The sequence below is a fragment of the Aulonocara sp. 'chitande type north' Nkhata Bay genome, linkage group LG5 (genome assembly GCF_057382095.1).
Source record: "Aulonocara sp. 'chitande type north' Nkhata Bay isolate Kocher_YH1m ecotype deep benthic linkage group LG5, A_spYH_male_GT1.1, whole genome shotgun sequence".
Taxonomy (NCBI): Eukaryota; Metazoa; Chordata; class Actinopteri; order Cichliformes; family Cichlidae; genus Aulonocara; species Aulonocara sp. 'chitande type north' Nkhata Bay.
This window is the reverse complement of record NC_141348.1, coordinates 9,380,762-9,404,014: the sequence shown is the minus strand read 5'-3', so window position 1 is coordinate 9,404,014 and position 23,253 is coordinate 9,380,762. Positions and strand designations below refer to the sequence as shown.

Genomic DNA, 23,253 nt, shown 5'->3' with positions numbered 1-23,253 from the left:
TTGACTTCTGTGCATTTTTTTTTTTTTTTTTTTTTTTTTTTTTTTTTAACACGTGCTTTAAATTAAAGTCCATTACGTCAATTAAGCATGAGTGTGGAGGGTGGTTCCCTATTTTGTTTTGTTTTTGCTGGGAGTTTGCAGCCCTATTAGTTAGGTTGTTTTATATTTCCACTAAGTACTCTTTAAAATACCAGAATAGGGAGGATGGTGCAGGTTTAAGTTTATTAGATTGATCAGTGTTGCTGAACTATGAAATATTTTGGGTGCAGTGTATTTTTGCATACAGGCATTTTTACAAGTGCTACTGGTCTGCCATTTAAGCAGCAGCCAGCTAGAGTCAGGTATATGTACACATTGCTTTCCTGGATATTCTGTATCACAGCAGCTAATGTCTCAGCTTAAATAAATGTGTTTGTTTGACTCTGTGATGAAGCATACACTATACATCCAGAAATGCATACACTATTATATATTGTACATATATTTATTAGTTTCAGGTTGGCCATTCTTGTATTTTGCTCGTTTGTGTTGTTGTGTTTGCACATCTCTGTTGCTTGTGGGGCTCGCACACAAGAATTTCACTCGCATGTGCTGTGCCAGTGTGCCTGCACATGTGATGTGACAATAAAAGTGATTTGATTTGATTTGATTTGAAGCGTCAAACAAATAAATTGCTCAGTTAAGCGGCCACAATGTTTTCATTTGGGATTTTTTGTTGTAAACTTTGCTGCAGGCTCACAGCAGAAACATGCAGAGTGTATCTATATAAAAGTCATTCATAAAGACAATGACATTAAAGTGGACATGAAATACTACATGGAGCCCTGGTTTTAAAAAAACTTAAACTTAACCTCCTAGGATCTGGCTTGATATCCACTCATGAGGACATTACACTGCCACTGTTCTATTGAAATTTGAAACAATTATGCTCATATGTGGATCTCATTTTTCTCAGAAACAAAATTTGGTTTAAAAAACAAATCTGGTAATGCTTTGGCAGCTGATGACTGTAAAAACAATCAGCCCAAATATAAGTAAGAGAAATAAGAGAAATTAAAAATGCATGCCGTGGAAGATTCCGGGTCTTAGGACGTTAACATTCTCAGTGAAGCTGGATTTAAGAAATAAGTGCTTAAAATTTTTAGAGCATGTTTTTTGCCAGTACAGAGCATGACGTCACTTTTATACTGCATGTTGAAAAACCAAAGAAACCAGCAGGTTCGAGCCTGTTTTGAGTGAGGTGACAGGTGGTTCACTGAAACAAGCTAGAGTCAGAAAAACTGGGATTTTTTTCCCCTCTTCTGGCCGTGTGTACCGTGCAGCACTATTTTATGCAATAAAACAGCATTTCTTTTCCCAAGCACACCTGAACATTTCACAAAATAATAGGTCACCACATGTGCATCACACCACAACTATAACTAATACATAGAAGACCTGACTAAACTAGAAGTGATCATTTTAAAATCTGTTTAAAATGTATCTAATCAGAGCTGATTGTTAATTAAACCTACAAATCTGTAATATAAGCTTAAAAAATACATGTATGCAATTCTTAAATGAAATCAACTACTCTGATTTAAGCAGAAATCGTGAGACTTATCTGTATGAAGGAGCAATTTGAAAAGATAGGTTTGGAAGCATTTAGTATTGACTGTAGGACCTCTTAATAAATTTGAAAAGAAATAAAACTCTTAGGACTCTATATTAGCATTTTATTCAAGATCTTGTTATTCAAGATCTAATCTCATTTTTCGGTGGACCCTGGGGCCTTCTTTTTCTGTTTTAGGCCCACAGCCACGAGGAGTCTTTTCCACGATGTATTCTTCTTTGTTTTTCCTGGGAGATTTTCTACTGGAGCAGCAGCTTCCCCCAGGACGGCCTGTGATTCGGGGACAAGGTGTTCCTCCTGCTCTGAAACCTTCTCAGCAGTGTTGAGGCTGGTTGCAATCACTTCTTTGATTTGTGATCTTAATCTCTCCACCTCTCGGATAAGTGACCGCTCCTTCTCCGAGGTATCATTTTGCTGGGCTCGGAGCTCACATATTTGCTGTTCTAGGTGTTCCCTCGTGGCCCTCGGGTCTCTGATGAGGAACCGATCTGTTAATGCGTTTTCTACGTGCAGTCTGTTCTCCTGGTTTAGATGATGATGAATTTGCCCGAGTTCTTGTTGAAGAGCTGCGCTAGCTAGTAGCTCCCTGTTGTTATTCTTTTGCTGCTTGAATTTGTCACAGATCTTTTGCAACCTTCGTGCCTCTTTCTTTGCTTTCTTCTCTGCATTCATGTACTTGTTCTTCAGACGTTTCTCCTGTTTTAGTTTATTTGTCGCATTGTCCAGCTGTTGATGTAGCCGATCCGTCTTTTCAGTTGACTGTTTCATTGATGTATTCTGTGCCATCATGACGTTGATCTGACTGAGAAGTCTGTTACCGTGTCTCATAGCACTCTGCAAATTCGTATCCTTTTCCTTCATCTGCCTTTGGAGGTGCTCTATTTCAGTTTTCTGTTCTTCCAGCTTGGCGGCCCCTTGAGCAGCCTTTTTTTCTAGGCAAGCACAAAGAGTCTCAGCACTTTGGAGTTGATTCTTCAGCTTTTCCACTTGTGAAGCGAGCTTCCTCTTCTGATTATCAGAGTCCTGTAGCAACTTGGCTAATTTATAGCCTGACAAAGAACTCCAGTGAGGTTTTAGTGACTTGTTCATTTTTGTTGTTGGATTAAATGTTGTCCTCTCTGATGAGCTGTGCTGTTTCAGACAGGGCTGCAACTGACGATAGTTTATTTATAAGTTGGCATCAGGGAAACCGTAAAGAATGGAACCGCGTCAGTTTGAAGACATAAACAAGCTCCACATTGCTGTATACACTTTTGCACCAACAGTTTTACAAAGCATGTTATGAAAAAATGTGCACTGTATTTTCTTTCCTTATTCACCCAACCATATTGTTATATTACAATGACAACACTGAGAATATAGCATAAAACACACTTTTCCCTTTTTTCCTCATTGGACACACATCATTGCTGTTTCTGAAATTATTGCATGGTCATATTTTTATTACTTTCTTATAGGGCTGCCACAAACGATTATTTTGATAGTCGACTAGTCACCGATTATTTTTCTGATTAGTCGACTAATCAGATCATCATCCATTGGATGTACAACGTACAGCTTATTGCACCAGCAGCATCTGCTCTTATATAACTATCATTAGCTTACAGCTTTAAGTGTTTAAGGTCTGTGCAAACTAAAAATAAAGACAAGATGATAGTTTATTAATTTTTAATGAAATTTGCAGATTGTTTTGGTGAAGTTTAATAAACTCCTTGCTATCTAAAATATAACAGGACACTGGAGGATATTCTTGAGCATCTCACACTTCTGATAATCAGCTGTCTGCTTGACGTTTATTCAGCTGTGTAAAAACTATAACTTTAATCTCAGCCAAACCGATTTACTCAGGAACAAATAAAATACTAAAAAAAGCCAAACAATAACATTTTTAAGTTATCTAAGTGACTTATATATCATGTTTAACCTGAGTAGCGAAAGACGGCGGTGGGTTTGAAAACGATCTGCCGGGAGTCCGGTGTTCTCACAGCTCTAGTGAGCCTTGCCCCCGGCTCGCTATCGAGCTGGTGGGTAACAGACGTCTCTGAAAACATCGGAGCGCTTTTGAAAATATGCGGTGTCTTGATAAACTGAGCAGATATTTGAAGTTTACACAGCTACATTCTCGCCTGAAAATATGTTAAACGTTTATTTTGTGACCCAGAAAGAATAATAAGAGTAATATTAAAACTAACCAGCTGCCGCCATTGTTGGAAACGGCAGCATCCTGCACAACGATGGCGACAGGTCGGCGAGACGTGATTGTGGATGCCGCTCAGGTGCGTCCGCCTCCCCAGCAGCCGCGCCGCAGACCACGCCCCGCCACAGTACTTTTCTCTTGTCCCCTTAGCTCCTAGCCTACTCGCTAGCAGCAATCAAATCAGGAGTGACATGTTTAGCCGCATGTTCTCCTTAAATTGCTGTCTGTCTGAATAGTATCCAAAAAAAACGATGGGCAGCTTTACTGACCGAGAAGATAAAGAGTCTCATTTAGCTGTTACTGATGTTAAAGGGGCCGTACACTGTATTAGGAACTGGGGTATGTAAACCTCAGATCAGGGTCATTGGGGTAGTTTGTGTTGAGATTATGATTTAAAAAGAATAAACACAATTGTTTGACAATAAATGTGTTTAGCCTTCCAGAAACCATGAATGAAAGTAAAGTTTTTGTGCTATCATTCATATTCTCTGAAAAATGGTTAAGAAATCATAAATTCTTTCAGGGTAAATCAACTTATGAGAGCAACTGTATGTTAATATAGCACCACCTTCAGTTAGCTTTACACAAATATAGAAACATCTTTTCTCAACACCATAAGGATGAAGAACCCTTATAAAGGACTGTTTTTGAAAGCTAGGCAATAATGATGGTCATATTTCACCAGCCACCACATATTTCTCTGTATTTTAATACTCTGTATTTTAATGAACGTGACCAAATCAGGTCAGAGGAGACTATATTTCTTAACCTGAACGAAGGCTTCTCATCCCAGTTGTTAAAAAGGTCTCTTCACACAGTGCTTTTCCCTGTAGACTGCTGCTGTCCTAGCATTACAGCAGCATTAGAACAGTCCCATTTGGTGTCAGTAGTCCCACTGTTATACCACATGGGAAAAGCAGCCATTTTTATAAGGTGCAATAAACTCAATAACAGCCCATTTTAAATCGGCATTTATAGCCATTTTGAATAATGGACTTCTTAGAAACCTGCTCGGTTAGTCTAATGGCCCTGAGACAGAGCCTGTGAATTTTCTGTTTCCCAGGAGGAGGCTTCCACCACTGCTCCAGCGACAGAGGAGGTGGATTTTGTGCCTATGCTGACATCACTTTGGCCATCAAGGTAAAACTGAATCAGACACTTTTTTTTTTAGATTCCCCATTATTTAACACATTGACTTGACACTCATTGTTAATCAGAATCAGAATCAGAATCAGAATGGGTTTATTGCCAGATGTTGAGGTTTACAACATTAGGAAATTGCTGCGGTGCTTCAGTGCAGACAATAAGAATTAAAGTGCTATGTAGAAAGAAAGATATGTGCATGAGATATACATGAGATATATACATGAGAATAAGAATTATGAGTGCTACGTAGAAAGATATATACATGAGTGCAGGTGGTGATCAGTGCCAGACATGAAATGATGCAGTGACACAGCGTAGGGTCATGTGTTAGTGGCGGGGACAATCATGTGGTTATTGTTCATGTGTCCAACAGCAGAGGGGAAGAAACTGTTCTTGTGGTGAGAGGTTCTGGTGCGAATGGACCGGAGCCTCCTGCCTGAGGGGAGCAGGTCAAACAGGCTGTGTCCCGGGTGAAACTGCCATTATTAAAAATCAAGGCATGAACCCAAACGCACAGTTGGAAAAAGGAAAGTTTTCACTAGAACAGCCATAAAGTACAAACAGGAATCGCATGAAGCTCATTGTTCTTTATGGACGAGTTAAAAGATTAATTTGGGCATTGTGAACATTGTTCTGCTTGAGTTTTTAATGTAATTCCATGTGAGATGTAAAAGTTTTTCTCATGCTGGGGATGTGTGTTCAGAAAGCAAATATTTTCTGATTTATCTCTCAGTTTCTGTTTGAGAGAGTCGAAGGCATCTCCAGGGTGACCATCATCGATCTGGATGCTCATCAGGTGAGCCGATACATCACTTCTCTCCATGTCAATTCACACCGCTGCTTAGCAGCCATCATTGATGACAAAATAGCCCCACTTTTACCGCCAGAGCCTCCCTGCAGGCAAATTTGGCCCTTACCATCAGATTCAGCAGAATGTATCTTAAAACATCTCCGCTGACAAACAGCCGAATGAATACAGGCCTATGCAAACAGTAGGATGTCTTCAGCAATGTTAGGTACCTTGTTTGTTTGGGCTTTTTTCATATTGTGAAAAATGCGTCCTAACCATGATAAAGAATCACTTTTGATATTTTTTTAATTAAAACAATGGCTATTCTTACAACTACAGCTTGAAAATGTTTAAGGCCAATATTGATTAATTTCATTCTGATGTTTTTTCAATAATGTTGGAAAAAACAGAATGAATGCTGTTCTTGAAGGTCATTTCACCTTTGTTGTGGAGATTTGAGGAAAATGAGTGAAAAACCAGCATCCAGACATCATATTTCTGTATTCCTGCATGTTTCCAAAAACTGTTTGATATACTTTGTGAGAATTTTGATAAATGCAGGGATCTCCGTCCATCATGGGATACTTCCCCACTGACCTAATCCCCATCTCACTCACGTGTTTGTTCGTGTGTCCTTCTGGGCACATGGCGGGTGCCTCTTGCTATGTTAAAAGGTGGAGGGGTGTATTTGTTTATGAATGCAAGTAGCTGTAATTTGGCATCTTAATCAAAAATAATAATGTTCTTTATTATTTTTCTTTGTTTTTGTAAAACAGTACATTTGTAAAAAAAAATCATAAGTAACAACAATAGTTTTATTTTAGAAATTAAAAATAAATTATGACTAAAGAGGTTGTGCATACAGGTGGATTAACAATTAATTTGGTAATTACCAGTGCTGTTAGTTTAAGGCAGCTTTGACATAAACTTGCATTAGGTGGTGGTGTAATACATTTAACACTGTATAATAATGCTGTGCATCATTTGTGGGCTGAACTCTCTTAAGCTGTAGAAAACAATGACTCAACCTTTTTAAGACCCTGATTAACATATATTTGCCTTAAGATGTATTTTCAGCATAATGACTTGTATCCACCACCAATTAGGCTTAAGAATTATGCAAACACTGATGATGTCTTAACAACCCGTGTTCAAGGCTGCATTGTATTAATAGCCTGGCATTCATTTTTGAGACCAGTTTGCACGTAATAACCTACATCTATTGACAAATGGTAGGGATCAATATAGATGCTGAGTGAATTATTCATTAAGACCAAAGAATAAACCTACACTGTCCTCTTAGCAGATAATTGGGCCGAGAGAAAAGCAGTAACCTGTGGCTCAGGTGATTGAGCAGGTCGGTGGATTGATCCCCGGTTTCTCCTGTCCATGTGTCGGAGTTGCCCCCAGTGCAACCATCCAGTGTTAATTCAATTCAATTCAATTTTATTTACTGTATAGCGCCAAATCACAACATAAGTCGCCTCAAGGCGCTTCATTGACACAGAGAAAAACCCAACAATCATATGATCCCCTGTGAGCAAGCACTTTGGCGACAGTGGGAAGGAAAAACTCCCTTTTAACAGGAAGAAACCTCCAGCAGAACCAGGCTCAGGGAGGGGCGGGGCCATCTGCTGCGACCGGTTGGGGTGAGAGAAGGAAGACAGGATAAAGACATGCTGTGGAAGAGAGACAGAGGTTAATAACAGATATGATTCAATGCAGAGAGGTCTATTAACACATAGTGAGCGAGAAAGGTGACTGGAAAGGAAAAACTCAATGCATCATGGGAATGCCCCGGCAGCCTACGTCTATTGCAGCATAACTAAGGGAGGATTCAGGGTCACCTGGTCCAGCCCTAACTATATGCTTTAGCAAAAAGGAAAGTTTTAAGCCTAATCTTAAAAGTAGAGATAGTGTCTGTCTCCTGAATCCAAACTGGAAGCTGGTTCCACAGAAGAGGGGCCTGAAAACTGAAGGCTCTGCCTCCCATTCTACTTTTAAATACTCTAGGAACAACAAGTAGGCCTGCAGAGCGAGAGCGAAGTGCTCTAATAGGGTGATATGGTACTACAAGGTCATTAAGATAAGATGGGGCCTGATTATTTAAGACCTTGTATGTGAGGAGCAGGATTTTGAATTCAATTCTGGATTTAACAGGAAGCCAATGAAGGGAAGCCAAAACAGGAGAAATCTGCTCTCTCTTTCTAGTCCCTGTCAGGACTCTTGCTGCAGCATTTTGGATTAGCTGAAGGCTTTTCAGCGAGTTTTTTGGACATCCTGATAATAATGAGTTACAGTCGTCCAGCCTGGAAGTAATAAATGCATGAACTAGTTTTTCAGCGTCACTCTGAGACAGGATATTTCTAACTTTAGAGATGTTGCGCAAATGGAAGAACGCAGTCTTACATATTTGTTTAATATGTGCATTGAAGGACATGTCCTGGTCAAAAATGACTCCAAGGTTCCTCACAGCGTTACTGGAGGCCAAGGTAATGCCATCCAGAGTAAGAATCTGGTTAGATACCATATTTCTAAGATTTTCAGGTTAGCATGTGTGTGAATATTGGATAGAAGTGCTGAGGTACAGAGAAAAAGCATTGTACAAATGTGTGTGTGACTTGTAGTTGAAAGCACTCTGTGTGCTCAAATTGAGTAGAAAGGCACTATATAAGTATCGGTCCATTTACTATGACATATAACGTTTTCTTGTGAGCAGTGTAATAGATTCTACGACGCTGTGATGCTTTTTCACAGCGAAGCAGTAATGATTTTTAGGTTGAGTTTATAAGACGCTTGCTTGGAGTCCAGCTCTGAGAGCATATTCTTATCTGTCTGTTACGTTTATAAAGCATCACCTATGTGATGCAAAACCGAAAATATGGATTTTGTGATCTCAGATACAGATATCTATTGATCATTATATAGTCTATAATACTTAATGCTTAATAAAGGGGAACAGTTAATTATTTTCTGCAATATAGAGCAACACTATGTCTGGAAGGAGAGAATCTGTTCAAACCTGACTTACCTGTACCAGGACAATCACTGATGCTTTCTAAAATCGTTTGCTATGATGACATCTCTGCAGTGTGTTTTTTCATAGCTCAGTATTGCATCACAGGTAGGGCTGCTCGATTATGGCAAAAATGATAATCACGATTATTTTCACTGAAATTGAGATCACGATTATTTGACGATATTTATTTAACCCTTTAAGACCTACTATAGAACCAAGTCCACCAGAGCTTATATTATTTTTTTTACATGTTGTAGTGCCATTTGTGGGAGCATTTCAAGTTGCTATACAACTGTTATAGCCCATATTTTACTAATATGTATGCATTAAGTCCATAGTAACTACATTAATTGCAAAAAAGTGCAATAAACTACAAAAAAAATTGAAAATCGCTTTTGTTTTGTTTACATATATTTCTACTTGGAGAAATTTAAGAGGCTTATCCCTCAAAACTTTAAATACAATAAAGTTGCAAAAATAGTTTACAACAACAGAAAATTTATTTTGAGTGTCTTCATAGTTTTATTTTGGAGATACAGCAATTTTTATATACTGCAGGAAAAACAAAAAACAATCCTATGATGCAAATTTGCAAAGAAAACAGCATGTGCATCATTTCACTGTGGGAAGTGTTACGAACAGCTGATAGGATCGGCAAAGCGTGTTTCTGGAATATTATGTTTTTGTTCCTGCAAGCGCTTTTTATGCAATTTTTGCAAAGCTATATGTGGAACGAAACCGTGACCGAGGACAAGCTGATGGCATCAGATGTAAGTACAACTCCTCCGGTTTCATATGCAAAACAAATTATTGCGCTAGCTTACGCGGTTCAGGTTCTACAGGGATTTAAAAATAGTTACGCAAAACGGAGCGTGCTGCTCTGACCGGCTTTAAAGGGTTAACAATGACTTTAAAAAAATAATATAAAATAGTGTGCAACACCACTGAAGTTTTTTTTTTAAAACTCTCTTTTCAACCAACGGCAGTCACTCTCCAAATAACTTCTGCTTAGCTTTCCGAGCTTCCCTCGGGTCCTCTTAATCAGCGGTCTCCAACCTTTTTTGCGCCACGGACGGTTTATGCCCGACAATATTTTCACGGAACGGCCTTTAAGGTGTCGCGGATAAATTAGGGAGGGGCTAATAATCGGCTCAGTCATTTTTAATGATCGTTGAAAGCCCAGATCGTAATCGTGATTAAAATTCGATTAATTGAGCAGCCCTAATCACAGGTTTCGTCACTTTGAATAAATGCTTGGGTGGGCCAGCTATATTAATGAAATATTTATGTATATTTTTTACCCAACCATCGGTTTGGCCTATGTCAGCTATAAAGGGCAAAAAGTGAGGTACACTCTGGAAAGGTGGCACAGGGCTAAGGCAGAGAGACAGACAATTACTCGTACTCGCATTCACAGTTAATCTAACATGCATGTCTTTGGACTGTGAGAAGTAGCTCAGGTAACCAGAGAAAGTCCACGCAGGAAGGCCCAAGCAGCGACACAAGGTCGCAGCCGCAGCATTTTACTGCATTGTATTTTGTACCAAATCATCATCAGTGGCCGACAAGTGGTGCTCGCTTTCAGACATGTCTGGGTTTGTGTTTTTGTTGTGTACACTAGTTCACAGCCCTCGTATTTAAGTAAGCATGGATGCACCTTCTTTTTTCATGTACACGCCTTCTTTTTTCATGTACACATCTTTGCCTGCTGGCGATGTACCACTACAATACTTCAAACTGTTGAAATAAGTTGAAACTTTTTCACAAAGACCCTTGGGACTGTCAACCAGCTTTTAAGTTATTACCTTCATTCTCCTAGGAGTTCATTCCAAATCATCTCAACCAGGCTTAGACTGAATGATTACTGCTTTCTCGCTCTCACAAACACACACTCACACAAACAAACATACACTATAAGCCAGTGTCAAGATTTCGCTGGCACAAAGTCCATTGCTTACATTTCTTGCCCTAAGAAGTTACCCAATTTTTATTGGCCTCTCTCAGTGCTGGTTTCTTTGCAGCAATTTAGTCATGAAGTCTTTATCCACACAATTTCTTGTAACAGTTGATGTTGAGAAAGGTCTACTACTTAAACTCTTAAGGATTGATGCAGGCTCTAATGTGAGGTGAAGTTAGCTGGTAATTTAGGTGGCTAACACTAATGGACTCATTCTCTGCAGCAGAGGGAACTCTTGGTCTTCTGTTTCTTCAGGCAGTCCTCATTCTAGCATTTGAAGGTTTTCAAGATTGTATTTGAAACTTTTAATGTTTTAACTATACATTGGTAAAACACAACTGATGCTGACAAATACATTAGTACAGTTAGAAATTCCAGGGACCGTTCACCATCACTGACATGCAACAATTTTATGATGATGGTGGGTAAAACAATCCAATTCTAGGAGATTAGGGGGTTAAGATGTTGCTCGTCAATATCTTGATAGTTTTTGTTTGCTCACTAATTTGTGTTTTTCTTTTCTTTTTTTCCTGTGTTGTTTTTATAAAATTTATAAAAGTTTTTTTCTGGAACGTAGATAATAGTTAGAATATTTTAATATAGAATACAAAGAAAGGGACAAATACTCATCTTATGCTTTATGAGTAGGGATGGGGAAACAAGAACCAGTACTTCCATTACTTGGAATTTTTAGTCTGCTTATCGATTCAGCTTATTGGTTCCACTTGCACCAGGACAGAAACAGCTGCATTATGTTGCTTACACAACTTTGGCATTAGCAAGCAGCTGCACAGACAGCATGCTAATGCTAAACTAGCCAAGAACCCAGAGTGATGGTAAAGCTGAGTGAACTTTGAACCCAGGCCAGCAGCCAGACTCTGAACAGTTAACAAACTGATGAGCAGTCAGTCTGCATCTTCATTTTGTACTTGTTAATGTTTCTACAGTTGAATCACCGCAGGGATCTCTTTAAAGTCTCTCTGTGCCGGTTTCCATCTTTGCTTTGTGCTGTCGCTTTGTGTTCATACCTTTCGTATGAATACCTTTTCGAGAAAAATCGTACGTGTGTCCTCATTAGATCAGAAATTTGTCTTTGTGTCTGTAGCCTGAGGATTATATTAATTTTTATAAATCTCTATTTGTGAGAGTGAAATGAAATGATGGGATATGCTATCACTACGTGGGTGAGCATGTATGAGAAGTGGTTTTCTAAACAGCTTCTCATTTTGAAATCAATCTTTCTTTTCCATACTGAAACCTTGTTATTCTGTGTTCCAATTTTGACTTTAACTCTGTTTTATTGGCATTGAATTAAAACAGACATTAATTATAAATCACCAAAACTACAGTGTATGTGTATAAACAGTCAGCAGCCTAAAAAAATATTCTCTGCATCTCTGAGATGGAAAAAATGGATTTTTCTTTAATACTCTTTGATTATGATTTGTTAAGCATTAATGGATGGTTCTTATATTTAATACAGATGTTCAAGCTAAGTTAGGGAGGATATGTTCCAAAGAACTGAGGGAAAAATCCTGTTTGAAGGCTTTCAGCTGACACTAACAAATGACAGTGAAACAGCAGTCTTTTATTGTACAGTACAGGATGTGAGGAAGAAGATAAGATGAATAAGACTGGAGGCAGCAGGAGCTCAGGCAGCATATGAGATGATTTATAGTCTCCGCATATCTTTTGGATTTAGAGGACAGGGCATTCACTTATGTAGTCATTTTCTAAAAGAAGTCAGTGTGACCCCTCAGTTCAATATGTTGGTTTATTCATACAGTATAAAATACAACTACATGCAAAAGTTACAGTTGTCTATAACCTTCAGATGCATCCGTGTCTTGATTGTTATTATGTGATGTCTACAATGCATCTCTAAAATAACCTAAGAGCAAATAAATATGTCTTGGCTGTTCTGGAGAAGCTTCAGGTGGGTCTTTCAAATTCTTTAACCTATGTGCTACATGCAGTCCCATTTCATCTCAAGTTCTCCAAACTATTAAAAAAGAGAGGAGAAAGAAAACAATCTGTGTGTATATCATTACATGTCCATCCAAAGTTACCAATTAAAATAGGATGTATTCTGCTTTTCTGTATTTCCTGTCATATATATACTATTATACAGAGTTTATTCAGTGAAACCTCTGGTCAGTTAGGTAGCAGAGGGTGTTGTTAATCGGTTTCAGCTGCTTTGCTGTTACTGAAATTAACAACTGATGCACTAAAGGGTCAACAATGAGACAATCCCCAAACTGGAATGGGTTTACAGTTGGACAGTTTTTCCCTCATCATTGTTTCTGACTGGATATGCAAAGAGGAACAGGATGGACATTGTAGTGCCTACAAAATGCCCTCCAACACACCACTGGTGTGAATGTCTCTAACCAAACAATCAGAGACTGACTTCATTAGGGTGGGCTGAGGACCCAGTCTCCTCTAGTATAGGTCCTGTATATTTGGTATTTGCACCCTGTGATTTTCAGGGTCTGGAAAAGCTGTGGGGAACATTATCCTGCCTGTAACATTGGCCACCATGAGCAGTCTGGTGGTAAGTCCTTGATGGCCTGTGAAAGCTTAACCATGCATGGACACAGAGACCTCCACAGACTAGGCAATGGCACCCTGGCTGCCATTAGGTATCAGTATGAAATCCTTGGACTCATTGTTGGACCCCGCAGTGGTACAATTGTTCAATTTAACTGACATCCCGTGATCTCTGCTTGCCACGTCACTACTACTGTCTTCCTGTTTTGATGCCTCTTTAATGTGGTTGTCTAAGGAACAGAGCTCGGTGGCTGTAAGGGGGCAACGTGACTTACCTTTCTCCAAACCGCATGTCGAAGTGTCCTTGGTGAATATGGCTTTTAGTATAGAAGCACTTTAAGTGCTCAGTAAGAGCAGAAAATTGTTGCATAAATACCTGTGATTTGCTATTTGCCACACCAGTCTGGCTGAGCACTGTAGCCCCACCCACATGCTCTTCAAAACCTTTTGTTTTAGAGGGACAACCATGCATGATATTTTTGATTTCAAAGTTTATGATTATGAATATATAGATTACTGGAGTCAACCATTTTTATTTGGTTTGATGAATCAATTCCACTAATGGAGTGAAGTTTTTTTATAACTGTATCTGTTGATTATTATGATACTCTTCTGTCCTCTCTGACCAGAGTAATAGGATCATAAAAAATGTCCCAGCACATCTCTAATATAGACTTTTTTCCCCCTTATTCAGAAGTTGTTTTCATTCACACACCTAAAGTTATCTGGGTTATATGTCTATATGGGCTGCTGATGGATGATGGGAGAGCTGATTGCAAATGGTTTAAGAAAAATAAAAATAAATGTAAAGGTTTTCTTTCTTTTTTTTCTTCTTCTTGGATTACCCAACAGCAAACCGGCTGTAATATATCTGCACGGCCTTGATAAAGTTGTTCATCAAAATTGACTTGGCTGCTTGGCTTGGTTTCCTCGATGAGAGGAAATTTATTATAAATCAAATTGTAATATTCATTGAAATACATTTTTTGCAAATTGAGACCAGAAAAAATCTAAAGGCTTAGTCCAAATTGACATTCAACGCTATAGCTGATAATCGAGTAAAAGAAAAATGTGCCCTCTTTTAATTGGAGGTTTTATGCATCATCATCATATAATAAAAAGATCATCTGGTCCTTTGCAGGTCTTAAGATTTGGTAAATACAACCTCAACAACATGTCACATGTTAAACTGTCCCATTATTTATTCATGAAAAACTAAGCCTAAACATATTCTCAAACCCTCTTGTTGAATAATAATTGCTGTAATATTCAGTTTCACTCTCACTAAATAACTAGTACATCTAGTTTCTTCAGGATTTATAAGAATGTTTGTTAATATCGTTCATCTAAAAAAGTCATGTTTTCTACTAAGTTTAGCCTTCACATAAAGTGAAGTCAGAGTTTGGTATCAGGGAGTTTTATAATATAATAATAATTAAATTAAAAGTAATTAATAATGAACAATCCAGCGGAAGTACAGTTCGGGTTACAGACTCAGTGTAGTTTTTTGCTGCTCTTTTAGAAATTGTATGTTTGCCACTGCATGTCCGTCATGCATGTCACTCCATGACATGCATGACGGACATCATGGCATCAACCCACTGAAAGCGTTCCTTTTTTGACTGCAGCTGGGAGAGATTTACTTCTCACAAGCAAACCCACAGCGTCAGACTGAGCTGTTCACACAGTGAAGCTGTTGTTGCATCGTGGAGTCAGCGTTCTGGAGACTGGTGATTCTTTATTTAATTGTCTGCTCTCGATGCAGCATCTGCCTTCTCTGCTTTCACAGCATTTGAGCTAATGTTGGGTCCTCGGTGACACTGTGCCCACCACTTTGTTCATTTGTCATTGTTTTAGATCCATGCTATTTTTTATATAAACATTATTATATTTAGTTCTGCATTTATCTGTGACATTTGTCATAAATGTAATATTTAAGTTTAATGATGAATTTCTATAGATGTTGCAGTCCTAAGCCCTGCTTTGCTCCACTCACTCACTTGATCTTTACTTTGGATTTGTCGTTGAACCAGACATGAGAGCCTATCAAGCAGCCATCTTTACCATTCATCATATAAAAATGCATTACACAGTCATTGAGCATGATGCTCAGCTGGTACAGAACAGTCCTTCACGTCCCATACAGCCATTATTCCATCCAGTACTACTAAACTTGGCACAAAGCCTAATCTCCTGACAGCAGCCAGACACTTTGAGTGACAAATGGAGGGGAGGGAATGAGTGATGGAACAGCTGTGAGTTTTTTGAAAGCATTTTTAACATTTAATGCCGCCAGATGACAAGACTATTTATTCCTCATCTGCTGCTGTCAGTCAGCGCAGCATGTCTCGGGTAAACAAATGGGTCTGAGGGACACCTGTGTGGACCTCGCCACTTTCAAATGATGTACTGTAGCTGACTGTCAAAGACATCTTCAAGGGTGAAAAAGGCTTACTTGATTCAGTTTGTCAGTGCTTAATGATGTTTGGAGAAACAGCGACAGCATCAAAATGTTTTCATGGTTTTTTTTAATGGCACGTGGTCCTGCTGTTTTACAGGGAAATGGACACGAGCGTGACTTTCTGGACGACAGGCGAGTGTTCATCATGGATATGTACAATCGCTACATTTATCCTGGAGACGAATATGCCAAAAGTGAGTGAAAAGCACCGTCGATTTTCCTCTCAAACTGCCTCTTTTGACCTTTCAATTCATAACAATTTTGAAATAATTCGTACCTTCAAACAGGTTTATGCCGTTCACATGTTCTATAGGACGTAAATGCATGAGAAAAACAAACCCAACACTTGTCCAAATACCCCATCAAGGTTGAGGTAGTAGCAGTGGTTAGTTGCCTTCCCCCACTCCCATCCCTTAGATGTCACTGTGTTTTAATTATGCTGTGATTTCCCCGAGCACTACAACTCACTCTGTTAGCACTCAGTGGGAAATCTAGCACGCAGCAGTCCCTGCAACACCATAATCATGGCTTCTGCACAAATTAATCTGTCAATACATTGAAGCTCCTCTGACAGGGACCACATTCCACTGTGTAGCCCCGATTCTAACAATACTCTGCAGAGCAAATGTCGCAGTCTGCCTTTAAAAAAATTCTCTCCGTCCTCCATCCAGTTATCTTGCTTTGCACAATTAATTGAATTTAAGACATTTTATAATTGTCTGTCCCCTTAAGAGAGTAAAATAAATGTATATTCTGGCTTGTTTAAGATAAAAAAAACTGCCGTCGTATTCTTTTTCATATTTTTTCTCTGAGACACATTATTTCTCTGTACCTTTAGAGCCCAAGCTTATGTTTTTTTTTTCTTGAAAGTCTTGTAAAAACTACCAAGAACTTTTTGTTTGACTTTAATGTGCCGTTGCACTGGCTCGTCCTGCTTTTACTGCCTTATTCTGTTTAAAAACAGAATAATTAACCTTTTTCATAATTTTCAAGTTTAATTAGTATCAATGGAGTTAAAGCACTTCTGCAGAATTGTAAAATTTTAGAATGAAGAAATCCAGTTACCTACATTGATATTCTATTAAAAAAATCAGATGTTGTTTTAGTTTGATTTGTTAATCATGTTAGAAACAGAGTATTACTAAAGAAAGTCAATAAAATCTACTGTAAAATATACATGAAAAGGTCTCATAAACAAAAGTCGGAAGAGCTAAATCACACATTGGTCCGGCATCCTTACTTGATACTTGTTATAAATAATTAGCCATCTTCTCCAGTGTCCGTCATACACAAATACAGGTAAAGGGAGCAATATTGACCTTATTGTTACAGTTTAATGTATTGCTGGTTAAACATGTAATTGATGTGGGTGCTGCTTTTACATGTCACATCCACTGTGCTGAAGATCAGACACGTAACATCCAGCATCCTTGTTATAGAAGTTTGGTTAGTTTATTTTTTTTAAACTGGGGATGCTGAAGATGTAATTTAAGTTGTTTTTACACCTAAAGCCACTTTCACCTACTGACACAGCGCTTTAATCAATCAGTGATAATTTTGTCAACTTATAATTTTCATTAGTTTTCGTTGGCGACAAGAACGAATGCTTGAGGAAAAACACTATGATAAAATGTATTGACACTTTCGTCGATGAATTAAATGCTCCCATTAAAACACAACGTGATGAGAATTCTTGGGAGGAAGAGAAGAGCAGACACATTTCGTGTTTGATGTTAAGGAAAATAAGATTTTTGCAAACGGTGTGGAGAAACTCTCACCGGTAAAACATTTTAGTCAAAGGAATCTACTTCAGAGTTTATCTGTGATAATCTTATATTTTATCAACTGAAACTAAAATAAAATAAATCTGATGGCTAAATTATGACTAAAACTAAATCAACATTTGCTGTAAAAATTAACACTGTATTCAGTACACTTTAAAGGTGCAATATGTAAGATTAATGTTCACAAGTTACAAGTGTAACTTTAGGTGTCTAGCTCTGAAATAAGAAACAAAGAATTACAAGGAATTAGAAGCTTTTCCCATTAATGAAATGTGGTCATATGCAGTGGTACAGACCAGGCATGCAACATGAATACACAGGTGTCTAAACTGACAGCTGTTATTTTAGATTCTGCTAATAGTCTTAGCTAGCTCATAGTTTTCCAATGAACAGCAGCTCTCTGACTGAAAATGGCAACAGTAACTCAAATAAACACATTATAACCATGGGAACAAAGAGGGCATCCTTACTGAACTTTGAAGCACCAAGAACAAGAAACACAGACTCACTAAAATAGGACGGCATAAGGCTGTAAAAATGTTGCCTGATCAGTGTTGATTTCAACATTTGAAAGGTAGGGTCAGGATTTGGTGTAAAATATATTAAGATATTTTCTTGGCACATATTGGATCACTTAGTACCCAGTGAGCATGATTTAAACACAACGTATATGTAGTATTGTATGACCAGAGTGTAGCCATCTTTTTATGGATGCTTCCACAGGACGCAGCATGATTTCACAAAGCTGGCCTCAGTAGCAGATCTCAATCCAAGAGAGCACTCTTGGGATTTGGTGAAATTCAAAGCTGAAAAATCTCTATGTGATGCTATGGAACAAAATCTCTAAGGATTGTTTCCAGCGCTGCGTTGAGTCTGTTTTATGAAGAATTAAAGGAGTTCTGAGAGCAGAAAGGGCTCCGACCTGGGACCAGTAAGGTATCTATAAAGTATCCATATACAAACACAAAGACTCCAAAGTAGATATGCATTGATTTCAATATCTTATTCATTGTCTTTTTACACCACCGTTTTTCAGGTGCAAGTGCTCTTTAGAATGAAAACTACGATTAGCATCCATGAGTAAATCGAATTAAAGTATCATTAATGCTTTATTTGCTCTGTCTGTAGCCCCACTCCTGTGTGACTTCTGTTAACCAAAAATATGGCGTGGGCCGTGTTTAAGCTTTACTTAAAAACTCCTTTGTCCCACACGCCATCAGACTGTTTAACTCCTCCCTGAGGGGAGAGGGAGGGGAAACAGGAGGACAAAGGAGGGGGGAACAACTAAGCTGTAGTGCCTCTTCACCTCACTGTGCAATACCTTTTGTGCAATACTTTTGTAAATAGTCAACGGTGCAATAGACTCAATACTTGAAATGTGCAATTCACTTGTATTTTTATTTTTATTCCTATTTATTCTATTTATCCCCTTCGTATATTTTATTTATATTGTCTCTGTATTTATATATATATGTGTGTGTGTGTGTGTATTATATATATATATATATATAATATTCTGTAACTCTGTAACTTCTGTCGGTGCTGTGCTTTTTTGGAAATCGAATTTCCCAGAGGAACCCACCCGAGGGATTAATAAAGTTCTATCTAATCTAATCTAATCTAATCTAATCTAAGCTTTACCCTTCCATTTCACTGATTTATACTTGGTGGTTAATGGTCTCACTCAGTGTCATACTATGTCAAACTGCTTGTACTTTTCAATAAAACTGTCTAACCTATTAATAAAAAGTTTTTCTAATATGTATTAAAACAGGGGAAGTATAGACACAAATCTGAGGTTGGAAAGATGATGGCTACTTCCTGCTTTATCTAACAGTAGAAAGATTTTCAATTTACTTGGAAAAGTATCCATTTGGAAGCACATATTACAGATACGAGTCAGAAGTTTTACAATACCATCAATGGCTTCCTTCACTATTGCCACACCAGTTTTATTACAGTCAGTCGACGATTTATTCTTACACTTTCTCATAATATTCATTTCTTTTATTGCTCTCAGAACTCTGCCAGTTCTAAAAGAAATCCTGTTGAAATACTGCAGCAATTCCTAGACCATGTATAAGTGATGTCTTTGGAATCAACTCCCCATAAATGCTTCTACTTTGTATCAGTTGGATTATTGAGTTGCTATGTCCGGTAGCTTCACTGTGTCTTTTATGCACCAGTCTTGTATTAATTTTTTATTCAACAACAGGAGCAATAAAAAGGAAGGTGGAGCTGGACTGGGGCACGGAAGACTCAGAGTACCTTCAGAAGGTTGAGCTCCACATGGAGGGAACACTGAATGAGGTCTTGCCTGATATCATCGTTTATAATGCAGGGACAGACATCTTGGATGGGGACCCACTTGGGGGACTCTCAATATCACCACAGGTACTGTCACTACTGATTATTTTATACAAGGGTTTCAGAGTAGCATTCATTTGCCATTTTTGAGCTGGCAAATGACCTCTGCTAATGACGGTCCAGATGTCTGGGTCATCATCAGTGGAGTTTCCACTCATGCAATAAAAGTTTAGCAGCCCAGCAAACCTATAGTCAGGTAAAAAGAACGTGCTTCTTAATTTGCTTTATGGGTCACCACAGGAGATGAACTTTCTCCATCTCACCCTATCCATATCCATAGTGTTCCATCACATCCATCCATGCTGTCCTCCTGCACTACATCCATGTATTTTTTTGTGGTCTTCCTCTTTTCCTCCTGCCTCGACGCTCCATCTTTAAAATCCTTTATCTAATGTATCCTCCGTCCCTCCTCCACACGTGTTCGAACTGCTCAACCTGAGCTGTCACTCTGATGTACTTATTTCTAATCTTGCCCATCCTGGTCACTCTCAATGAAAATCTTAACATCTTCAACTCTGTCAGGAGCTCAGGCTCCTGTTTTGTCTTGTCTGCCAGCTCCTTGCATGATAACCTTTCCAGCTGTCTCCATCTCATTCATCCACATGTATTCTGTCCTGCTTCTACTAACTTCAGTTCGCCTTTTCTCCAGAGCATACCTGCACCCGTCCAGGCTCTTTATCACCTGCTCTCTACTACAGATCACAGTGTCATCTGTCAACATAATTGTCCACTGAGACTCCTGCTTGACCTCATTAGTCAACCTGTACATCACCATCGCAAACAACATGGGGTGCAGAGCTGATCCCTGAACCCATATGTGACTCCTACCATATACCTCATCACTGTCTTGCTGTCCTCATACATGTCCTGTAACACCCTTACATGCTTCTCTGCCACTAGACTTCCTCGTGCCGTACCACAGTTCCTCTCTTGTGCCTGTCATATGCAGTGTTGGGGAGTAACGGAATACATGTACCGCCGTTACGTATTTAAAATACAAAATATGAGTAACTGTATTCCGTTACAGTTACCGTTTAAAAAGGTGGTATTCAGAATACAGTTACTTTGTTGAAATAAATGGATTACACTGCGGTACTTTCCTGTTTCATTTTGTCGCGGGTCAGGACTGTTTGGGTTTGTTTGACAGCTACGTTCTGTTGTTCCAGGCGGCAGCGTTACGGTTGCCATGGTTACAGGGCGACGCTCTCTCTCTCTCTCTCTGCGACTGTGTGTTTCCTGGGTGAGAGAGCACCTTTTCGTTGTTGTTGTTGTTGTTGTGCTAAGCTAACAGGCAGAATGCTACAAGCATAGCTCTAAAGAATGTAGCATCATGGGCAGTGTAGTCCGTGCTGCAGGGAGAATGGACTGCCATACACGTTATGGGTCTGTGAGCGCGAGGAGGGAGAAAAAGGGAAGTGGAAAGGTACGAGTTGTCATCGAGGAAAAACGGGAGCTGGAAGCATGTAAATATAATAATAACCACTGCAGCCAAGAAGAGTGCCTGACGAGCCCAGTTGTAAGTAAGCTATTAAGACTCGACTGTACACCGTGTTCGTGTTTTCCTCCGAAAACAATAAGTTCTGTTGGAGCAGCCTTTCAACGCCTCTCTCTGTCTCTCGCAATAAAAGTTGACCCAGACAACAAAGTAAAGCTATTTTTCGGCTACGAGCCGACAGGGACCCCGCCGTATTAGTCAGAGGTCCCTTTACTACAGTTCGGAGTCGCGGACCTTCAGTAATAGTAATAAATCACACAGCAATAGTACATTCACGTTGTTGTAAAAAGCATGATAATATATTAAGTAATCCAAAGTATTCAGAATACGTTACTGTCATTGAGTAACGTAACGGAATACCTTACAGAATACATTTTGGGGCATGTATTCTGTATTCTGTAATGGAATACATTTTAAAAGTAACCTTCCCAACACTGGTCATATGCTTTCTCTAGATCAGCAAAGAAGCAATGAAGCTCCTTCCGACCTCTATACTTCTCCATCAACACTCTGAAAGTATACATCGCATCTGCAGTGCTCTTCTGATTGTCATTTCTCTTCTAAACCTAACTTCAACTACTCTTTCCAATAGCTTCATGGTATAGCTCATCAGCTTTATCTCTCTGTACCTTCTGCACATAACCCTTGTTCATGAAAATAGCTGCCAGTACAGTTCTTCTACTCCTCGGGCATCCTGTCAGTCTCCACAATCACGTTAAAAAGTCTGATGAAAATGTCCAGTGCCCTCTGTCCTCGACATCTGGATCCACTCTTCATATCTGCCCTCACTTCCTCCTTACTAATACTCTACACTTTGTGATTCACTAACTGTCCTCCTCTCTCTCATATTTTCTATTTTAATGAGTTTCACAAAGTGCTCTGTCCAACACACTCTCTTCAGTCTTTAGTACATTTTCATCTCTGTCCTTAATCACCCTAACCAACAACATAATTTCTCTGCCTAATACCTTACCTACCCAACTCCTCCTCATCACCTCTGTTCCCTTCACCTACATGTCCTGTAGGACATATGCACTGACAATGTTTAATATCAGCCCTTTGACTTGCAGCCACAAACTCCTGTCTGACACTCTCTTCACCTCCACAACACTGTTCACATTCTCTTCCTTCAAGCTTACTCCTATTTTGTTTTGCCTCTTATCTATAACATAAGCATTGTACAGTCTGATCTTGGGATGAATTTGCTAGGACAACCACTCCTGGGAAAACTGACTGCTGGACTTAAAGGGTTATATAAGTTATATAACCCTTTAAGTCCGTGTCCATGTTAATCGACAGTAGGGCTGGGCGATATATCGAGTTTTTTAAAAATATCGATATATTTTCATACGAGATATAAGATGTGACAATATCGTATATATCCATATAGTCTATGTTACGTTATAATTATACTTGTGGAGCCGCAGGTTTGCCTCTCTTTCGTCCACTTTTGTCTCTACGCAACGTTACTCGGCCTCGCCTCTCCTGCACTGAACACAACTCCGCCTCCCCCATAGCTTCACCTGCAGGCAATGACAAGATGAAAGCGGAAAATCTCCGTTAGCGAGTTACCGTGCGTGGGGCTGGATGGCGTCAACGTGTTAGCGAGCTAACCACACTAACGACATGCAGCCCAGAGGGGCTGCACGGCCTAAAATCCTTTCCTTTTCTCAAAAATCGACAGTGCGCCTTATGTATGAATTCTGGTTGTGCTTACTGACCGCGAACCGATTTTATGTGGTACACAGCGCTCAGCAATCTGTCAAAAAATGTTTTAATATGACTTTGCTAAGCTACGGAGCTGCACCGCTTGATGGATTGTCGGAGAATTACGGCTACAGAGGAGGAGCCTCGCGGAGTGATACGTACTGTGTG

The 23,253-nt window shown here is 39.1% G+C and overlaps 1 protein-coding gene across 1 annotated transcript in view; it reads left to right on the top strand.

Annotated features, from left to right (window-relative positions):
• hdac11 (histone deacetylase 11) overlaps positions 1-23,253 on the top strand; it is a 50,091-nt gene that overhangs the window by 14,450 nt on the left and 12,388 nt on the right. The window contains exons 7-10 of the mRNA XM_086291208.1: positions 4,873-4,949; positions 5,689-5,751; positions 15,830-15,926; positions 19,732-19,910. Coding sequence (XP_086147334.1) covers positions 4,873-4,949; positions 5,689-5,751; positions 15,830-15,926; positions 19,732-19,910 — 416 coding nt within the window. The remainder of the gene's footprint in view (positions 1-4,872; positions 4,950-5,688; positions 5,752-15,829; positions 15,927-19,731; positions 19,911-23,253) is intronic.